General features: G+C 43.1%; 1 protein-coding gene across 1 annotated transcript in view; it reads right to left on the bottom strand.

The window, feature by feature from the left end:
* LOC308231703 (protein unc-13 homolog B-like) overlaps positions 1-16,284 on the bottom strand; it is a gene marked incomplete at both ends in the record, with an annotated part of 214,278 nt that extends 197,994 nt beyond the window's left edge. The window contains one exon of the mRNA XM_080637365.1: positions 16,263-16,284. Coding sequence (XP_080493491.1) covers positions 16,263-16,284 — 22 coding nt within the window. The remainder of the gene's footprint in view (positions 1-16,262) is intronic.
* Between the last annotated feature and the right edge of the window lie 5,446 nt (positions 16,285-21,730).

Here is a 21,730-nt window from a genome sequence, read left to right as displayed (position 1 = left end):
GTGACTGCCACTTAATCACAGCCCTGGGATATTTTCTGGTAGTTTCGATTTAAGTGATAGGATTGCAAGCAATCAACCAACTGGAACAGAGGCTACTTGTCAAACGGGACTGAGCATCATCTTGCCCTGAAAAGCATCAAGGTAAAAACTGATATTAGCAAATATCTTTGTTCAACTTCAGAAGTCTAGCATATTCACCAAAAGAGAAAATCAATCAAAGCAACAGCACATTTGTGGTGGATTCAGTAACTCTCTTACTTATCTTTTTTAAAGGCAAAATCATCCCACCATACTACCACAAATTATAAGCTTCCAGAAAAAAATAGCACCTGTGTTTTCCTCTACCAAATAATGAAGCATGATTGGTCTAGTTTGAAAAACAGTTTTAGTGAAATATTGCATTACTTAAATATTTAATTGCTTGAGTTCACAAACCAGAGAAAAGATTATTATCTAGAAGATAGAAATAAGCTGACTACGAGCATTAAGAATGAATAAAAGAACTCTTCAGGATATGAGTTACAGAGGAACTGAATGAAAGTCCCAGGCAGGAACAGAAGATCTAACAGAACACTGCAGAATAACTCTTTGGCAGCATGAGTTTACTCAGCATTCACAAACTGCTCACACAACACTGATCCCTGGAGGACACACACACAAATTGTAGAAACAGGAAACTGTAGTTTGATTGGCAGCAACATTTTTGCGTTATTTATGTTGGTTTGGGTTTTTTTGCTGATCGTCTTGGGACATTAATCACTTACAATATCCCCCAAGAAGAAAGCTGAAAATGATGGTTTGGGTGTGTTTGGGTTTTTTAAGTTAAGTTTGTAAAGACAGAATGTGTTTTATAAAATCCAGCCTGGAGACTGCCACCCAAGCAAGCACATGAGTTTAACTCCATCTGGGAGAAGCAGCCGAATGGCTGCTCCCCATGGCAGTTACACAGCATATGAAAGAGCTGAGTCTCCCAAACATATCAGCACTCAGCTGCCAATACTTTTGTTTTAACACAACATGTATACAGATAACTGAGCCACAACCAGGTCTTACTAACGACAAGCATTATTCACGAGACTATTCTCCTGAAACCCATGCTGTTTGCTTCCATTTGGGTCTCCATAAGAATTAGAGAGAAAATTCCACCAGGCTATTCCATTAGAATCAAAACCATTAACTAAAATAAACAGCCTTAGGTAACAACTGAGTATCAGCAAGTTCCCTTACATGTAGTTTGGAGCTTTTTATCATTAAAATTTGCAACTAAGCAAGATGCTACATCAAAACTTAACCTTAACATTCAATTATCTATAGCAAATAGCTGTCACAGCAGTAATTCACATCCTAACAAAGTTAGTGCTGTGAGGATCATAGGACTGGAAGGGCCCTTTGGGGTCACCACCTCTAATGTTGGCTCTCCCATCACCTGTATCACTTAGGACATTCAAAATCACTCCTGACTTCCAGCTTACACTTCAATTAATGGCACACTTCTACCTTCTGTATCTTACGTCAACACTATCCTCACTCATGTTTAATTTCCTGATGGACTTAATGGACAGAAGTCACATATCCCATCAATTTCTGTTTATCAGCACCGTGGTGCTGATTCATCAGGCTTCTCCAACACCTCTCCTTTCACGCAGCTTTGTATTTTTCAGAAATTTTTATCATTTGCATTTAAGGACAATAGCTCTTTGACATAATATAAACACATTTTCATTATTGCTGTCCTCAGGGTCATTGAATCCATCATACATTATATTTATCTACTTCCAAACTGGTTGTGCCATTATGACTTGTCATAAAACCAACTTTGACACACACGTCCCTCCTTTTCGTGCCATGCTGTAAGTGGAAGACATCTACCTGCTTCTCCCATCAGGTCTCTGTACACTTTACAAGGCTTTTGTCAATTCCTATTTCCTTCAGAAAGCAATGTCTGGTATGGTGATTTGTAAGATCCTATGAAAGTCTAAACAGATGTATGCTTTCACCTAGAAACAAGAGGTCATCCCAGTACAGTCTTCCTCTTGCAAACCCAAGCCGTATTTTATATCCTGTGACCTTCCACATTACTTTCACCAGTCTATAAAGTTTTTATTATTCCCTCTTTAAAATTTTAAACCTTTCATACTATCACTGTCTTGCCTGCTTTGGAAGATCCATATTTACCTATTATCATCACCCATCTCCTTATCTTCCCACTAACCCACAGACACCACCTTTCTTGTTCTTCAATTAGGCAATGCCACTGCTTGCTTACAGGAGGAGTTAAACTTCTGCTAAGAGAGTTCAGATTCAAAGTGCTGCATGTTTTAGCACTCTGGGCTACAGATTACCAGACTCATATTAGAGGTGTTAAAAGTTTTACTCCTACCCTATATATATATCTGTGCATTATTTTCAGTGTCATTCTCTTAAGAGACATTTCCTACAGTTCAGGAATCACATCCAGATCATCTTTACCCAACTCCCTGTCCCTATGCACAGAAGTACAGTTCTTTCATTGGCGAGACAGGCTGTCTCTCCTTTCCATGTGACCAAAGCACCTTCTGTTATTTGTTTTAATACCCTTTGCAACGTCACCTTGTCTGCCGAGGTGAAATCCACAGCCTTAGCCCTGAACTTCCTGATCCTCAAGATACACCTTCCTTTACAAACTGATTTTTGCCGACACCTGCCAGAGGTTCTGTGTTTGCTCACCAGATCCTGACGCAATGATCAGGTGAATCATCAGCTCTGGGGTTATTTCCTAGGTGGAGTCTCTTCTGTTATTTGAGATGCTAATATTTACCCCTGTAGCTTCACTGTATTTCATGCCTTCCCCCGTATCCAAGCTCCTCACTTCACCAGAAAGCTTCTTCAGTCTCATTAGTGGCTCGACAGCTGCTGGTCTACATGTTTATCTGTTTAACTTATTACTTTAAGTTGTGATCACTCAACCAAGTTCACTTCTAAGCCCAGCTTCCCTGAAGCATCTTCTGTGATTTTTAAAGCTACAGTTTAGTTTTTTACAATTCTACAGGGTTTTTTTAAGTCTACAGTTAACTCCATCAGTTTTATGGCTCCAGTCACTATCTGATGACGTAACCGCCAGATAAAACAGCCCTCTGTACCCAGCCGTTATCAAGAGCATTCATTCTCTTGTGTGTGGGGAGTTAGTCTCTCACAGTGACAATACCCAGAGGTACTTCCCTATAACCATATTACAAGATTTCTACCCACATTTAAATCCTGGACTACGTGCTGCAGACCTCTCGTGCTACTGCAGAAAAACCTCTGATCAGCTCTTCCCAACGCAATTTCAGCCCAGCTGGTTCTCCTTTATCCACACTAATGCTGATTTACAATTGTGCATCACCAACAGAGTGGAATTTTACCAGTCACCTTTATTCCTCTCTTTCCAGAACAGGACATCTCCTCCAACAGGACATCCCCTCCAGCACCTCTGTTCCCCTAATAACCCCTACTCCTCATGGCTTCTGCTAACCCTGAGGGCTCGTTCCTAGTCCTACACCAACAGCCCCATTCCTACCCCTCTAAGTCACAAGCTGCCCACTCTGCTTTATAACACCGATGTGTTTGCACCCTCCTGGAAACAGACTCAACACTACTAATTAAATTGCTTTTCACTGTTTACTTTATCTAACTGTGTCACTTGTCATTGCAGGACCATGTAATCCCCACTTCATCACAACACCAGTTCTTTCCTGACGCTCTATGATTAAAAAAAATACAATGCATATACATGGGGTTAATTAATCCATATTCAGACTTCTACCACCTGCAGCTCTGCTCCAATAAAGCCTGAGCACACTTGTATATCTTTGACAAAAGTGTCAAACCAGTAACTTCAAACTCAAGTTTACAACAGAAGTAAAAGGTTTGTTGGTAGAGCTCTTTTAAACCATGTTCCTCCAACCCAGGCAAGGCGTTAACAAAACACTGATTTAACACTGCGATCCAATAAGTCACGGCATGTCTTGATCTCTTTCTAGCCCCGGGAAAATATGTAAACACTTGTCATTCTAGTCGGATTAGTCATAATACAACAGCCACATACCTCTCTACTCAAGTAACAGACATTACCAAACTCCATCCTTCTGAATCCTTAAGTACTCACAGAGCAAGGAGCACAAATTTCATAATATATTCTCCAATCTAAGGAAAAGCAAACCAACTTCTGCTGTTACGATGATGAAGCTAGAACACCACTTTAGTCTAAAAAGCATAAATTTGTCTCATACGATGATGACATAAAGCTGCCAAAACTACAGAAAATCCTTCAATTTTAATTCAGAATCTGATATTTTTCTAGAAGACTCTACGTTGTTATACTAAAAAAATACTATGTCCTACATCTAGTGTGTCCTACATATTAGATTATTACAACAATCCAGTCTGCCCTTATAACTATAGAGTTTATAAGCAGTTAATCTCCTAAAAAAATCTCCTACTAAAATGGAGCATACACAGACTCCACTTACTTAATTTGATATAACAAAATCTAATAAAATTTTCCACACTCAGCAAGTTATAGCAGGTAGAAACGGCTGAAATAGAATTACTGTTTCACATCATTTTTCCCTCCCCACCAATCCATACCCATGTTGTGTGCCAAATTCAAGATATACACTACAAGTTTAGGTTCAGATCAGGAGTGCAAGGTTGGGGGATGTTTGAACCAGAAAATATCAAGTATTTATTTTGTTAAAACAAGACTTTATTAATCTATGAAATGCATTATGATTTCAGTAGCATTAGAACTCCAAAATCAAAAAATGAAGGCAGTCTCAGCTCTCTAGTAGCTTATGGCCCCTCAGACTCTGAAAGAGGAGCCACATGAAGTGTGCCTTCCACAGAGGCCAAATAATCTAATGAACAACACCATCTGCTTGCCTTTAAAGAACTCTTATGATGAAGAATAACTCCTGAAATTGGAAAGGTGTACAATATGTGTGTAGTAGTGTACCCAGCAGTCAAATTCCTTTCTCACCCACAAGGTGATAAGCTACCCTGGCATTATCTCAATTTGTGTCTGGTTTTCCTGGCTCCATAGGAAAAAGCAGTTATTAAAGATTTCCAGAACCTACAGATTGTAGATCTCCAGCGTATAATGGCAGTCACAACACTCCACAGGGACTTCATTTGCAAAGGACTATGGTTGTCACAAAAGAAGACTGTGTCACAACTGAATGTAAATCATCACAGGTACTGGAAGTCTGAAGTCCCTGAACATTTCCTGTACACATGTTCTGAGGTTTATACAACCCCCCAGGAAAGGGAAATGCCTCTAAATGGTTTCTTTTTAGAAACTGAAATAACTACATATTCATATATTAATATATATGAATATATATGAATGGATTGATTCCCTGGAAACTGCTATGTTTGCTAAGCAGGTATTTTCAGTTTACAACATAGCTAGAGTGAGATTTGACCCAGAGTTTCTTCATGCCTAGCCTTTCCATCACCTCCGGACTACATTCTTCTATATAACTTCCCCAAGGAAGCTGTGAATGCTCCGTCCCTGGCAATGTTCAAGGCCAGGTTGGACAGAGCCTTGGGTGGCATGGTTTAGTGTGAGGTGTCCCTGCCCATGGCAGGGGGGTTGGAACTGGATGATCTTAAGGTCCTTTATAACCCTAACTATTCTATGATTCTATATGGAACTGTTTTGAAATATCCTTAAAACATAGAATCATAGAATCATAGAATAGTTAGGGTTGGAAAGGACCTTGAGATCATCTAGTTCCAACCCCCCTGCCATGGGCAGGGACACCCCACACTAAACCATGTCACCCAAGGCCTCATCCAACCTGGCCTTGAACACCGCCAAGGATGGAGCATTCACAACCTCCCTGGGCAACCCATTCCAGTGCCTCAGCACCCTCACACTAAAGAATTTCTTCCTTAGATCCAATCTAAACTTCCCCTGTTTAAGTTTGAACCCGCTACCCCTTGTCCTGTCACTGCAGTCCCTGATGAAGAGTCCATCCCCAGCATCCTTGTAGACCCCCTTCAGACACTGGAAGGCTGCTCTGAGGTCTCCACGCAGCCTTCTCTTCTCCACGCTGAACAGCCCCAACTTTCTCAGCCTGTCTTCATACAGGAGGTGCTCCAGTCCCCTGATCGTCCTCGTGGCCTCCTCTGGACTTGTTCCAACAGTTCCATGTCCTTTTTATGTTGAGGACACCAGAACTGCACACAATACTCCAAGTGAGGTCTCACGAGAGCAGAGTAGAGGGGCAGGATCACCTCCTTCGACCTGCTGGTCACGCTCCTCTTGATGCAGCCCAGGATACGGTTGGCTTTCTGGGCTGCGAGCGCACATTGAAGCTGGCTCATGTTCATTTTCTCATCGACCAACACCCCCAAGTCCTTCTCTGCAGGGCTGCTCTCAATCTCTTCTCTGCCCAACCTGTAGCCCTGCCTGGGATTGCTCTGACCCAGGTGTAGGACCTTGCACTTGGCATGGTTAAACTTCATAAGGTTGGCATCAGCCCACCTCACAAGCGTGTCGAGGTCCCTCTGGATGGCATCCCTTCCCTCCGGCGTATCAACCGAACCACACAGCTTGGTGTCATCGGCAAACTTGCTGAGGGCACACTCAATCCCACTGTCCATGTCACTGACAAAGATGTTGAACAAGACAGGTCCCAACACCGATCTCTGAGGCACATCACTCATTACCGGTTTCCAGCCGGACATTGAGCCATTGACCACAACTCTTTGTGTGCGGCCATCCAGCCAGTTCTTTATCCACTGAGTGGTCCACCCATCAAATTGATGTCTCTCCAATTTAGAGACAAGGATGTCGTGTGGGACAGTGTCGAAGGCTTTCCACAAGTCCAGGTAGATGACGTCAACTGCTCTGCTCCTGTCCATCAGTTCCGTAGCCCCATCATAGAAGGCCACCAAATTGGTCAGGCAGGATTTCCCCTTAGTGAAGCCATGCTGGCTGTCACCAACCACCTCCCTGTTTTTCATGTGCCTTAGCATGCCTTCCAGGAGAATCTGCTCCAAGAGTTTGCCAGGCACAGAGGTGAGACTGACTGCTCTGTAATTCCCTGGGTCATCCATTTTCCCCTTCTTGAAAATGGGGGTTATATTTCCCTTTTTCCAGTCATCGGGAACTTCACCTCACTGCCATGATTTTTCAAATATGATGGCCAGTGGCTTAGCAACTTCATTCGCCAGCTCCTTCAGGACCCGTGGATAGATTCTGTCAGGTCCCATGGACTTGTGTACGTTTAGGTTTTTAAGATGGTCTCGAACCAGATCCTCTCCTACAGTGGGCCTAGGGTCTTCATTCTCACAGTCCCTGCGTTCGCCTTCCAAGACTTGGGTGGTGCGGTCAGAGACTTCGCCAGTGAAGACCGAGGCAAAGAAGTCATTAAGAACCTCAGCCTTCCCCAAATCCTGGGTAGCCAGTTCTCCTGATATCTTCTGAAGGGGGCCTACATTGTCCCTAGTCTGTCTTTTACTCGCTATGTACCTGTAGAATCCCTTCCTGTTATCCTTAACATCCCTAGCCAAGTTCAATTCTAACTGGGCCTTAGCCTTCCTCACCTGGTGCTAGTGACATTGATAGCAGTAGGCTGGAGAACATAAAGAAGGACTACAGAGCCCTGGGAGAGGTGGTTAGGGGCTCTGACTTTAGATACTTTAGAGCAATTAAAAAAATCACAGCACTCTGACAGAACTCAATTTGCACAGCAGTTTTTGAAAAATCTGGTCAAGGATTTGCTGAAAATTAAAAAAAAAAAAAAGCCTTACAGTAAGTAATCTTGTGACACTCTGGATGCCAGCAATCAGTACAGAGCAGAATAAAGCATACAGCTCCCTATGCTAGAAGTTTATAAAGCTGTATGTCCTCGATCAGGCATCCAGTGGCACAAAAACTGAGATAAATCTACGACAACTCTAAAAATTGTGGTAAGCCAAGAAAGAGACAAGTTCCATGAAGGGAGAGATCTGCTGTCATAGAAGGAGTTCAAGCAACAATTCATCTGTTCCCAAGCCAACCAACCATCTCCCGGCCCAGTCCTTAGACAACAGCCCTGTATCATCCTCCAGAGCAGGTTTCAGGTGATGCTGTCCCTTCATCAGTTCATGCTGCCTTATTCAAGCAAGCTGCATTCCTGCCACAGGGCCTGTACCGCTCTGCTGCCATAAAAGTTCACAAGAATGAAAGGCTTAATGGGCCGCCATACTCAGCTCCAAACTCCTGTCCTCAGAAGAGGCCAATAAAGACAACAGCAGGTTAGGTATATGCAGCAGACTTCATCTGGACAGAGAGGTGACCCAAGAAGTCATGTAATTAATTTTATTTTTTTATTCTTTTTTTTAATGATATTTCTTAAACTGAGTATTACTGCATTGTCCTGAGCTGAGAAAATAAAACATTGAGTGTGTCAATAATCGAAAGTGTAAACCTGCAGTTATCTTAAACCTAATAACTATGTCTCTGTGGTGGAAATGCTGGAGCCTGTTTAGCAGAGCATTTAGCTGTAAAGCATTAAGACAGTTAAGTCACAGGAGCTTTAAGTAATACGGTTAAAACCAGTATTCCTTAAAGGGACATGGTCAAGGCTGGAAGCCAAACTTCTTTTAAAACACTCCAACAGTTTTAGGCTAGAGATTATCTCAAACAAAGACACCTCCCCTTATCTGTCATCAAACATGCCAATCCAGTCCAATTCCCTTTCCATTCATACGGGACATTCAGCTGCAAGGAAAAAGGCATGCAAAAAGGGAACAAAACAAAACCAGTGTTTTTATCCCTTTAACATAGTTTCTAACCCACTCACCCTGCCCAGCAATGTTAAAACTTTTGACAAATTTAAGTCTGGCCAGCAAAAGTGAATTCTGCGAACAAAGCGGGTGAGGCAACACCTTGATTTAATTCTCTCTCAAACAGGAGTTCCATAAGCTGAAGGACTCTGCTTCCATGTTGAATGCAGGTAGCTGACTCCCTTACAGTTCTGTATTTAACTGTAATCTGTGAACTCATCACAGAAGACAGCATTAGTTGACATAAACACAGTTAAACAGAGAAATGCTGCAGAGTTCATATGCCTACAAGTATTTCTTCAGTTCCTCTAAAACCTGTAAAAAGCATTCCAACTCAAAAACTGTTAACAGGAGAACAACTATTTTGGATCCACACTACAATTTACTTCTATAAAACAATTATGTAAAAGTTCCCTGCTGTCACCGTGATCAAATCAAATAGAACATGGTGTGCCCAAAGACAATCCCCAGTAACAAAACAGGGACATATCAGAGGGGGTGACTTTCATAAAGCTGAGGGTATTTATTCAAAAATTGACTGAGAAGAATAAATTTGAAGTGAAACTGATATCAGATGCAGGAACCATTCATTCAGAATTTTCTAGGGGGGCAAAAGGCAGCTATTCCTCAAGCAAGAAGTACAGATTTAGTTCATTCCACTTCAAAGAGGTATAACCCATGGCAAAATAAAGAAGAAAGAAACAGTGTCAACGCAGTTTGGGTGTAGGAAATTAGCTGCAGGAAGAAGGAAGAGCGTTAAATATAACAAAAACTTATGTTAAAGAGAAAAAAACACCAATAAGGATATTGCCCTCCCATCCCATTAATTGACTTTACTGCTAATGGTGAAGAAGCAACAGGCATCTGTGCCCTGTGCCCATGGGCAGGCAAGTACCTGTGAGACCACATACTTCCAAGCCCATTGGTAAGTGAAATGACAGTACATCCAAGATGAAAATAACAAAACTCAGAAGGGCTAGATAATTACTACTCAGATAGCAAAGTCTGTAGCCCAGTGACATTTGTTTTCAATGCATCCTGAGAGAACAGAAAACAGGCTCCAAGGAGAACCAGAGGACAGGTAGCTACAGATCACAGAGAACACCAGGCAAGTGCCTGAAGTGCCTAATGAGTTAAAGTTCAGACAAAGTGATGCCTACTATTCAATACACATTTGGAAAGGCTGATCTATACTGCACAGATTTAACATGCAGAATTTTTTCAGACGTATGACTTGCTACTGCAGCATAGCCTCATTAACATTTAAATGACATAATATGGTGGAAAACCAGTGAAACAGGGCAATGGTTAGCCACTTGAGACACCAGCCATGATTAGTGGGGTGTCCCACTAAGGCAAATGCCTTCCTTGTTTAGACATTTTTGCTCCTAGAATGGGCATTTGCCAATTATAAAAAGTCAAGCAGGACACAGCAGCCAGTGAAGAGGCAAATAATAAAAGCAGCATTATGCACACTAGCTTAGTCAGGTATAAAGAGGGCCTAAGAGAAAACAAAAACCACCTTAAATCCTGCTAAATGCAGACAGATCTGATGCAAACACCCAGGATAGACCTATATAATAGGAATCCATACCACAGAAAGCATCTGTCAAATTTTACAGGTCACAGTAGACAAGCAAAATATTATTTCAGCAAAGTCCTTGGCAAAGATGGCTAATGCATGTAAAGATAAGCACAAGCTGGCAATAGGAATAAAGCAGGTTTCAGTTCTCTGCTTAATGATAATGAGATTAGCACAAGAATACTAAAACTAATTTTCATTTCTATAGAAGCTTTATAAATATGGTCAGAAAATAAAGACTGAGAAGAAGAGCAAATTCAAGTGCTAAAGAGAAACCTTTCAAAATACGTAAGTCCTTCTATCTAACAACAGACAAGAACAGCAAGTTGCTTTCACACACTTCACACCAAGGAATGCCAGGTACAAGCCTTAACCTGCCAAAAAGGCAGAGGAAGACCCTATGGCAGCTCCCAATCTGTTCGCAATACCACACAGTGAATTATCTGAAAAAGTCAGAGAGCAAGCAAGAGTTACAAGGCACACTACTCTGTTTTAAGCTCTCTTGGAAAAGCACCAAGAACAGCTTTCACCAATTGATTCAAGTATTTCTCAAAATATTGAGTAAAATTTGATCACAAGGCATTAAAAAGAAAAAAAAAAAAAAAAGAAAAAGGCAGGAGGAAATTTCAAAGGAAACTTGTACAAGGATCATTTGCCCCAGTCATACGTATTTCACATGCCTCCAAGTCAAATATTTGAAATAAGGTCCTGGATTTACAAAAAGCAGTCTCGCTTGCTTGGACTTTATACGCCATTATGTAAATTGCAACTAGCTCTCAGGCTGTTACAGTACTAAACCAGGAACTTCCAGCATTTAGATTAAATCCAGCACTTTGTTGCATATTAAAACAGTATTTTAACGACTTTAATTAAAGTTTGACCTGGCAGATCCCAAAGCAAAGGAGTCAACTGAGAGGACACCAAGTGAGCAAAAAAAGCAGACACTATTAAAATTCAGGAACTCCTGCACTTTTCCTTCATCCCATTGAAAATTACAAGGGAGGGTCAAGTAGCTCCTAGTTCCCAAATATTTAAAACAAAGACTCCACACTGTTGAAGCTTTGGCAGCAACAGCATCCAAAACTGAAAGAGCAATGGTTTGAAACAGGAAAATGAATGCATCACAAGCCAAACGTGGTATGCAGGTTTTCAACATTCCTACTTAACAACAGAAGCAACTTGGAAGTTTAAAGGTTTTCTCATCAATTAAGCCACCAATTACAACTTTACAAACCCCAAATTTAAGTCTCAGTGCAAAGAAGGTCCTTTAGTAGCAAAGACTCTTTTATCTTAGTGTTCCTAACAAGATTTCTAATGCATTTTATTTTGTTCCAACACTATACAGACCGGTAGCTTCTTGACTAATTACAGCTAGAGAAAAGGAGTTCATAACATTTACATAGCAAATTATTCATGAAGCATTATATTTTTATTAATACCCTACCTTTATAACCTGTACTTCTTCTACTGCTTTTAATGTCTAATTCTATTCTTTTCCATTTTGATCTACATAAAGACAAGCAGGGTTTCTTTTTAGGGAGTTTCAGCTAGAGACTTTCACCCTTGAGACAGAAAGAGCTGGAGGCACTGCGTTCACCCTCACAGAGAATACCAGAGTACGCTTGAGATTATTGCATCAGGGGAGAAAAAAAATCCTTTAAACACAAAGAAAAATCCCTGATGTTTGACTACCAAGCTTCTAAGTAATGGATATTTCTAAATACCCCACAAGACGAGCAAGTTTTCATTTCTGTTACTACTAACATCGATTTCCATTTTCCCTATTCACTCCTTTCACTTGGACGTCAACAGAGTTGAATTTGGTGGCAGGCACTAGAACATGAATTTTGCTGGCAATACAGAGATGCACAGCTAAGTTCACTGAGTAGTATTCCAACACCCCAACTGTTCTGATAAAATTATCCCACATAAACAAGCTTTTCTAACTCTTCAGAGCAGCAGCAAAATAAACAGTAGGTAAAAAAAATGTAACACCTGAGACATCCAGACAGTGCAATTTCACACAACAGTCATTAACTTAAAGTTATAGAGTGCAAGACCAGAAGAGATCACCTAACTCAGTCTCCTACATACCTCAGGCAGCCAAATCTCACACAGATACTGCGGATCAGGTCCCAAGACAAAAGCACATTAAACAAAAGGACTATGCCCTCAGGGAACTAAACCAGGTACCAAGTATAGGGATGAGGGAAGCTCCCTACTGCCAATATCCTTGCAACAGCAAAGGATTTCAGACATCGACACAGTGAAGATGACAGGCAATGTATGAGACAAAGAGACATGGTTTTTATTACTACAGTTATCAGATGGATATGGTAGGTCAAGAAGTTAGGAATACAACAGCACTGAAGAGACAGCATAAACTGTTACAAAGCAGAGAGGAGGTAAAATAGAAGGGAACCATCGCTATCTTGAGAGAGCAAGAGCTGTGGACAAAGTAAGGTGTAATAAAAGTGAGCAAGTGAAAGGGTCTGAGGTCTCGGGAAAACAATGGAAACGGCGCAAAGGAACCAACAACAGAGCACCCATGATGGGGTGATCCAACTTCAGCAAGGTCCTCCTTTGCTACGACCCTTGCAAGCTGTGCTGAGAAGAATAAATTTCATTAAGTTGAAATCTGAAGTAAAATCAAGACTTCCAAGAGAAGCCAAGGAAATTTAGCAATGCAAGACTGGTATGAAAGACTAGACTGCTTCAGTGGGAACAGTTTTATTTAATATGCACTATTCTCACAAATACAACACTAAATGCAAACTAATAAAGCAGGCTATGTCAAGAGAAGATTACCAGACATAATCCAGACACAGCTGCTCTAAACAGGAGTATATGCAATCTCTTTTGCACTCTAGCAGTAGAATCAAAATATGGAGAAGTCTCCCCTAAAAGCCTCAGTCATGTAATATTCAGGATTTGTTTTCTCCTTCACTTCACTTACACCCTCTGCATATTTTTCTGCTCCAAAAGAGTCCTTTAATTTACTCCTGTAATAGCCTGTTATCATTGGCTCACTTCACACGTAGAATCATAGAATCAGAATAGTTAAGGTTGGAAAGGACCTTAAGATCATCTAGCTCCAACCCCGCTGTCATGGGCAGGGACACCACATACTAAACCATGTCACCCAAGACTCTGTCTAACCTGGCCTTGAACACTGCCAGGGATGGAGCATCCACAACAACCTTGGGCATCTGGTCCTGGTTCATCTAGATTTCCCCCACAGTGACTGGGGAGAGACTGCAGCTCTCCAGTGAAATCCTTCTTATCCCAAGATAAATTCTGAAGTTGCTGCAAGTGACGCATTTCTCTCCATTGCTATTGCAGGATCCTAAATGACTAGTTTGGGTTAGACATCCTCCGCAGACGTGTAAGTGAGCCCAAACTCACAGTTCCTCTGAGCTTAGATTTTCTGTCTGGTACTTCTATGGCAAATACAGCTCAATGATTCTGAAAAAAATCCAACCAAAGCCCAAAACAAAACAAAACCAACCTGTTTTCTAAGAAGAAAATGTAAAAGAAATGTACTGCTAACCATGAATCAAGAAGCCATGTAGGTTAGCTACGCTTTCAGGCACAAAGGCAGCACACAGACACGTTTGATGTGTGCCGTTTTAGATTAGCCATTCATTAAAATACTATAAATGTGCGTAATTCAAGTGGGAGGGGGGGAAATAAATCAGTGAATTTATCTTTCTGTCTGCCAGGCTCCTTGTTACACTGCCACTTAGGGTTTTTCCACATTTCCCTTTATCTGTTAAACCGCAATTCAGAGGCTATTAACAGTGCCCCAATCGCCTACATTTATTTCACAAGATTTTTTAATTGTCTTCCTTTTTTTAATCCCAGGCCTACAGCATCTAACCCCATGCTACTATGCAGTCTTAAATATGCACCACTTTTAACATATTCATACAAAAAAGCAGCTTTTCCAGCTGCCTTCTTAGTAGCTGCACTGCTTCCTCAGAAAGGTTAGTTCATTTTGGTGAGAAAGGAAAATACAAGAGTTATGTTTTTTAGTCTGATGGGGATCTTTTTTTCCAAAGAAGTTACAATTAAGCCTTCTTCTCCTTGTATCCATTCTCCTGGTATCCGCTTTGTTCTTCAGACTGCTCTACCTCAACACACTTCCGTTTTAGGTTCCATGGTTCACACTTGTGAACTCTCATCAGCTTGTTCTTGCAGTCACAGCTATTTCAGAAAACACATTTCTTCAAGTTCTGTAAATTGACTGCATTATGCATTCCTACAATAAAGTTGCTCAGTATCATCTATCTAAATTATTGTTGGTATTTTCTGCGGTCTTAGCACAGCAGATGGAAATGAAAGATGCAATTTTCACAATAATTCTCCAGCACACATGGTCACCAGCCACCTCAACTTTCTTTTTTTAGCTCTTTACACACAACCAAAGAAAAAGCCAAACAAGAGAGCACATCACTCCAGGCTGCTAAAATGCTTTTGCCCCAAAGACTCTGCAGACCAAAAATTAACACCCTGAAAAGGCAGGACAGTTCCAGTAACTCAATCATGCAGCTCACATTCTTTCACTACTCTTAGTAGATGGTGTACACATCTTTAACACTGTCAGCTTCACATGGGCAAGTTGGATGGGGCCTTGAGTCTGGCCACTGGTCTAGTGTGAGGTGCTCCTGCCCAAGGCACAGGGTTGGAACTGGATGAGCTTTAAGGTCCCTTCCAACCCAAACCATTCTATGATTCTAAACACCACATTTCTTTAAAGGACACCCTAAGAACGTTTTGAGGGTGAACCACCAAAAAAGTGAAGAAACACCTGTAACTGATAAGCACCTTTGAGCCAGTCAGAATTACCTTCAATGAAGATATTTTGGCAAAGCCTTCAAAACAAACTGGATAAATCTACCAGACATGGTAACTGTGCTTCGCAGTGTACACAGAACTGCATCAAAAGCGTTTTTAAGATAAACTTCACACTTTCACACCTCTAACTCCTTAGACACGATGTATGATTAACAAAAGGGCTGAAAGTTAATTTACAAGCGCTCTCCTCAAAATAATGCACACTGAAGGATGCTCCATTAACACCATCTGCAAAACAAGGGGTTTTGATTCAAAAAGGTGACAAGCAGCTGAGTGAAGAGGTGCTACCAAACCACCTGATGCAAGCGAAAGAAGAGCTGAACCGTCAGCAGCACACGGGTGCCAGTTGTTTTATCATACCTGGGAAATGAGTTGAGAACATTAACACTACACTTTAAAGCCGCAGGGCACGGCTGGCGCCCTGGGACACCCTGTGACCGCGGTGTTCAGCACAGGACGGTGACGGGAGGCACGTCCCAGCACCTGAGTCCTGGCAGGTGGCTTTCTCCAGGGATTTTACTCATTTCTTTGGCACAAAAGAGCGAGAAACTGAAAACCGCAGACGAGGGAGCAGCCGCTAGCGCTGCAATCCAGAAAGTGCTGCCTTTCAGTAACCTGTTCTGCAAGGGAACAAAGCTCGGTAGCAGGATGAGAATCTAACCAGCAGCGTATCTGAAACAGTAAGGCATGTGAAGGGTGAGTATATGGAGAGTGACAACTGCTACAGCCCGTGACAGCAACCTGCTCCCTGCGAGCGCGGTTTCGCTCAGCGGCAGCGCCTCAGCTCGCGTCCAAACCACCTCCAAAGTCAAACACGGCTCCTCCCGGGGCTCGGCACCGGGCGGGACCGCTGCTCCCCGGCATCGCTCCCGACCCCCCGCCTGTCTCCGCTCCCACAGCCACCATCCGTGACCACGGCACCTCACGGGCTGTCCGCCCCCCACGGGCCACGGGGTCGGTGTCAGGCGCTCGCGGGGCACCGGCCACCCCCCGCGCTCCGCCCGGCAGCCACCGCCCCACTCACCTCGCACGCAGAGCAGCGACATGGCGGTACCCGCCGCGCCTCAGCCGCGGCCCCTGCAGCCACCCCCGGCTCCGCTTCTCATGCCTCCCGCTCCACGGGCCGGGTGCGGCGGCGGCACCCACAGCGGGGCGGGTCCGCGAAGCTGAGGGGAGGGGCGGGGCACCCGCCATTGCCACCCCGAGGCGGCCCATAGGGGGCGCCGCTGCCGCCCGACCCGTCACCACGGCAACCGGCCGGGCCTGGGTGTTGGTACCCCCGGCCTGCCATGGAGGGAGCGGGACCGGGCGCCCCTTCGCCAGCGGGGGACCGGGCCGGATCGGGACTCCGGGGCATCGTGTGCCGGTGGGAAGGCCCGGGCAGGGAGTCCGGGTCCCCTCCCGCTGTCTGGACCCGGTGCAGCAGTGTCCATGCCTCAGGAAAGGGGCGGCTGTACTTGGTTGAGGTTTTTGGTATGTTGCTTCTTTCTCTTATTATTATTCTTTTTGTATTTTTCTTTTTTTCTGTTTTTCTCACTTTTGTTTGCTGACAGAACTTACTGCATAAGTCACAACCTGCTTGTGTGTTTGCAGGAGCCATTCACACTATTCACACTCCACCACCCTGGGAAAGGCTCTCGTTTATCATAGAATTACAGAACAGGTTGGAAGAAACCTTAAAGATCATCTAATTCCAAACCCCTGCCATGGGAATACCAGGTTGGAAGGCGCCTTGAGGATCATCTGGTCCAGCCTTTCCAGGCAAAGCATGAACTTTGATGTCTCAGCACCGTGTACAGCAGAACATTAAGAGTCTACTGTTAAGGAATACACCACTTCCCTGGGAAGGTTATTCCCATTGTTGATTGTTCTCATTGTGAAAACTTTTCCTCGTGTCCAGTTGGAATGTTCCCAGGAGTAATGTGCGCCCATTATCCGTTGTTCTCTCCACCTGACTCCTTGTGAAAAGGGAGTCTGCATCTTTGTAGCCGCCCTTTAAATACTGGAACATGGTGGTAAGGTCTGCCCTGAAGGTTTATGGCTTTTGTTACCACGGGGGTATATGGGTGACTGCTGCTGGGCATCAGCTGAGCTTCTTATGGGGATAGGAAATCATATGGAGTGAAACAGAGTGCCCAGAGAAGCTGTGGCTGCCCCATCCCTGGCAGTGTTCAAGGCCTGGTTGGACACAGGGGCTTGGAGCAACCTGCTCTAGTGGAAGGTGTCCCTGCCCATGGCAGAGAGTTGGAACTGGATGAGCTTTAAGGTTCCTTCCAACCCAAACCATTCTGTGATTCTGTGATATAATGTGATTATTATTGTATTAATGTTTAGAATAACTCAAAAGTCTACATAGAGAGTACTCCTAGCTAGGCATTTCAAAGACATAACCAACCTTGCCAAAACTCAGACATAGGAGAGATTTGATTTCTGCCCTGTCCACCACAGCGTGTTTTAGTGCCCTTATGTTTGCTTCACAGAAGTGTATCAGTCAAGGAAATGTGTAAAAAATATACATAGAGCTCCTCTGAGATCCCAAGAGGAACAACTTGAAAGGACAAACCATGATGTTCCTGCAAACAAACAAGCAGACGGTGTGCTAGAAGTGTTAACAGAGCCAGTCTCGAGGGACTGGGAACAGTTCCACTTAGCAGTGTGAATGGGAACTGTCAGTGCAGGGAGCTGCGAGTGCCAACACTGAGGCAGGCAGGGAAGAAATCTCCTCTTCTTGCCCCTGAACTGGCTTCAGTGCTGCTGAAATTCTACTAAATTCCTCAAAAGCTCTGGTTTGCTTCTTTATGCTCCGCTCAGGTGTAACAGTGGTGGGCTGTAAGGGCTCTGGCACACCGACTTCTGTGTTTTGGCTGCACATCAACAAAGCTTGCCTTACCTGTGAGCTGGGCACAACACTGGATTTCAGTTAACTTGAGGCAATATTAGTATTTTGCTCTAAAAAGTCCTTTACTATTTATCTCCCCTGTGTCTTAGTGTAGGACACCACATCCCCAAAACCTCAGAGTTTTTCATCAGCAAAAGATATGGTCAGGTGTTCCTGAGCTGTTCTGGTGCCTTTCCTTTCCTGCCTTCCTTTGCAGTCTTGTTGCAGACAAAAGCTCCTGAACTATGCATGAGCTAATCTCTGCCGTAGCCACACAATCCCTTTGTGACTGCTCCCCTCCCTTTGCTAGGCCCCGTAGCTCTGCCCATCACAATTTAAAAATGAAAGCCTTTGAGAACATGATTTTCACCTACTGCATCACACAGCACCTGGCACAGCAAGTCTGTATCTTGCCCACAGCTTGTAAATGCTACCATGATACAGAAAGTATCTCATCAAGGGCAGATGATGTCATATGCATTTTAAGATCATAGTAATGTGCTATTAGGAAGCGTGGCAGTTGTAGCTAGCATGAGATATCTTACTACCAGCAGTAACTCTGAAAGTAGGGATTATCATGGATGTTACGAATTCCCTGCAGTTATGAGGTCCAACTAGACGCAAGTGTTTATCAAATCAAAAGAGATTATTTGTGTAACTCCTGACTCCCATATACAGTTGATACTTGCGCGTCTGTCTCTCCCTCCTCTCCTTTCCAGTTCAGATAGCCTGGAATAATTACCATGCCACTACTGAGAAACTTTTGAAAGGTACAATTACCCACTTCTAAATTATGCTTGTGCCTTGAAATCAACTTCCTTATGTTTTTTCACAGCTGAAGTGGCATTCCCCAAAATAATCTTTCTCTTATTTTTTCTAGTTCTTCCTCTGTTGTCACAAATATGAAAATAGTTTAGTGATAAAAACACTGCCATAGAAAGAAGAAAAAAAATACCCAGCACCACTTCCTGCGCTGTCCTCAACCTCTTAAATATGAATGATCTTTCCAGATTCATTCCTATAAATCCACAAAAGGAAACGCCAGGTCCACAAATACCTAACTACAAGCAAAGCCCCAAATCCTGTTGTAGCAGACGTGATCTAAATTCTGCAGCTGACAGCATGCTCTGGAAGCACAGGCAGCACACTCTGTCAGCAGTGTATTTTTTTTTTCTAATGGAGAATTCTACTGAATTAAAGAGGAAAAATACAATGCAGTGAGTACGCTAGAGTTACCTCCATACACTGAACTATATGCCTTTCTGAACAAAGAACTCTGCAAACTCAAAAAGAGGGAATTGCTGCCAGCTCCAGAAGGATACCCAGTTTTCCCTCTCTGTAGAGCAAGAGTTAATTTTTCCCTGGCTACACAGACCCCAGCCATTGGTGTCAGTTCACCTGCTGTTGGATAGGAAAGTAATAAATGGGTGATCCTCCACTCACTGCAGCTTGCCAGCTGTTTTATTCCTGCCTATTTGCTGTAGTTTCCCTACTCAAAGAGCAATACTGTAGCTATATTTGTAGTCTAAGTAAAAGGTATTTTCTTCTTCTTTTCTTATTCTTCTGCCTTTTCTGAGGTCTGCATTTCTGCTGCTGGAGAATGGCTCAAGCTGAAACTTGACGTAGCAAATCCAAGTGGGCTTTATTTTAAATCAAAGGGTTTAGATCTGTTAAACTATTTTCCTGTTACGCAACTGACAAAAAAGAAATCATCTCAGACCTTGTTTTTGGGGCTAAGCTCTAAAGATAAGGAAAAAAAGCTTTTAATTTATCCTATGACATTTGGCAGGAATTGAGTGCTGGATGTAGACTAAGTTGATTGATATTCTGATATTGGGAAACAGCTCTCAGATTTGGCTGTAAAGATAACAGACTACTGAAACGGCTTTTACTGGCATTTCTGGTCTATTTTCTTGCTAATAAAATGTAACCTTTACAAAACAGTTAGAGGATCAGAGGATCTTTTTCATAATGCCACATGGTGTCTGGTGTGTGGGAGATATTTCAATATCATCTTGAAATGCAGCTACCTCTGGAGCAGATCACAGGAGGTAATCAATGCACTACCTGAAGAACACTGTATACATGCACCAAAACTTGCAGGGAAAGCAGCCTTCAATCCCCTCAGTTACACGTAAACCAGAATGTTGGTTTTAACACTCAAAAATGCTCAAACAGCATGATCCCTGGGAAATTTTAAAGGTCCAGGAATGGATAGATGAAGAGGGCAGTGAGGGGCAGCAGCTCCCACTGAACAACTAGATAAACTTTGGGCTGCAACTTGGGGCATCTTCTTTCCAGTGTCCCCATCTTGGCTTTTCCTAAAGACTGGTGACACCTGGAAGTGACAGTGCTCTGCCAACTGAAGGCATTAATTTTACTGAAGGTGCCTTAATTTTAATTGCCTTTTGAATCAGAGAATCTGTGATTGTCCTGTTCAACCTGCCACCATGGCACTGAAGTCCCTGTGCTGAGTCTTTCCTTTCTGAGTGCTCAGGAACCCTTTGCAGCCATTCAGCTTTCCTCCCTACATAGCATGGGCACTTGGGTAGGGTTTAGTCTTTGTGCCTTAATTCTCCATTCACAGAATACAGGTTGTGGTAATTCTTCAAGGAAGGAGGTATTAAAGATAAGAGGTATCCTGATTATAAATACATTAGCAATGATAAGATGCTTGGACACTGTCACCACATAACTATTTAAAACAGATAGCACAAAGGGATTTGCCATCTTTCAGATTACAAATCCATGCTCAAAAGGCTGGAGAGGTGAGAAGCATCCTTTCATCTCAGGGAAAAAACCCACTGCATAAGAGAGCAGCTTCCATGGGAACTGACCTTTCAATTACAGCTGCTCTGCAGAGAAGTCTTTCAACTGCTCCATGCCAGAGTTGATAGAACTGAACCCATTTCTCATGCAATTATCCCTAACGTACCAAAAACAGCATTTCTTGTTCCTATTGGGGCACTTTGTCCTTGAGCAACACAGCGGGATTGCACTGCAGGCTATGCTTGTGCAGCATGGGGTCTCTATCTGTCCAAGCAGTGAGCAGCAAAGCTGGCAACACACGGTTTGTGTGAAGGATAGACCACACAGGGGTTATTCCCCTGGGATCTGATCCGAGGGGGATGCTAGGAGTGATGCTCTCTGCTAGCGATCCCTCACTTGGCCAGCATGGACACTCACAGTATTACCGCTCCTGCAAGAGCAGGTGCTGTAACGTATCCATGAGCTGAAGGATTTTCAGGTACTCTGAAAGCCTCTGCCCTAGGCTGAAAAGTGATCTTTCTGATCGGCAGAAATCCTGTCCTTTGAGCAATATTTATTCTCGGCTACATTCTAGCCTTAACTATCTGCATGCCTGCTGACAGGCAGGCAGGAGCTTGGGACACAGGCACACAAGACTGAAGAGAACTCTGAGGTCAGAAGCCCTGTACCTACAGTCCCACTGCTCCCTTCTCCTCAGCCCTGTCTCTTTCACAAATAGCTAGGGAGTTGCTCTGGTATGTTACAGGAACCCTTCAGCAGCCACTATCTCCAACATATTCGTATTCTTTGTCCTCCTGCCAGCTTCACTTTTCAGCTAAAATAATGTTTCTGTCTTCCAAATATTT

Source organism: Psittacula echo (assembly GCF_963264785.1).
Source record: "Psittacula echo genome assembly, chromosome: Z".
NCBI lineage: Eukaryota > Metazoa > Chordata > Aves > Psittaciformes > Psittacidae > Psittacula > Psittacula echo.
Note: the sequence above shows the minus strand (reverse complement) of the source record. Positions and strands in the feature narration are given on the sequence as shown.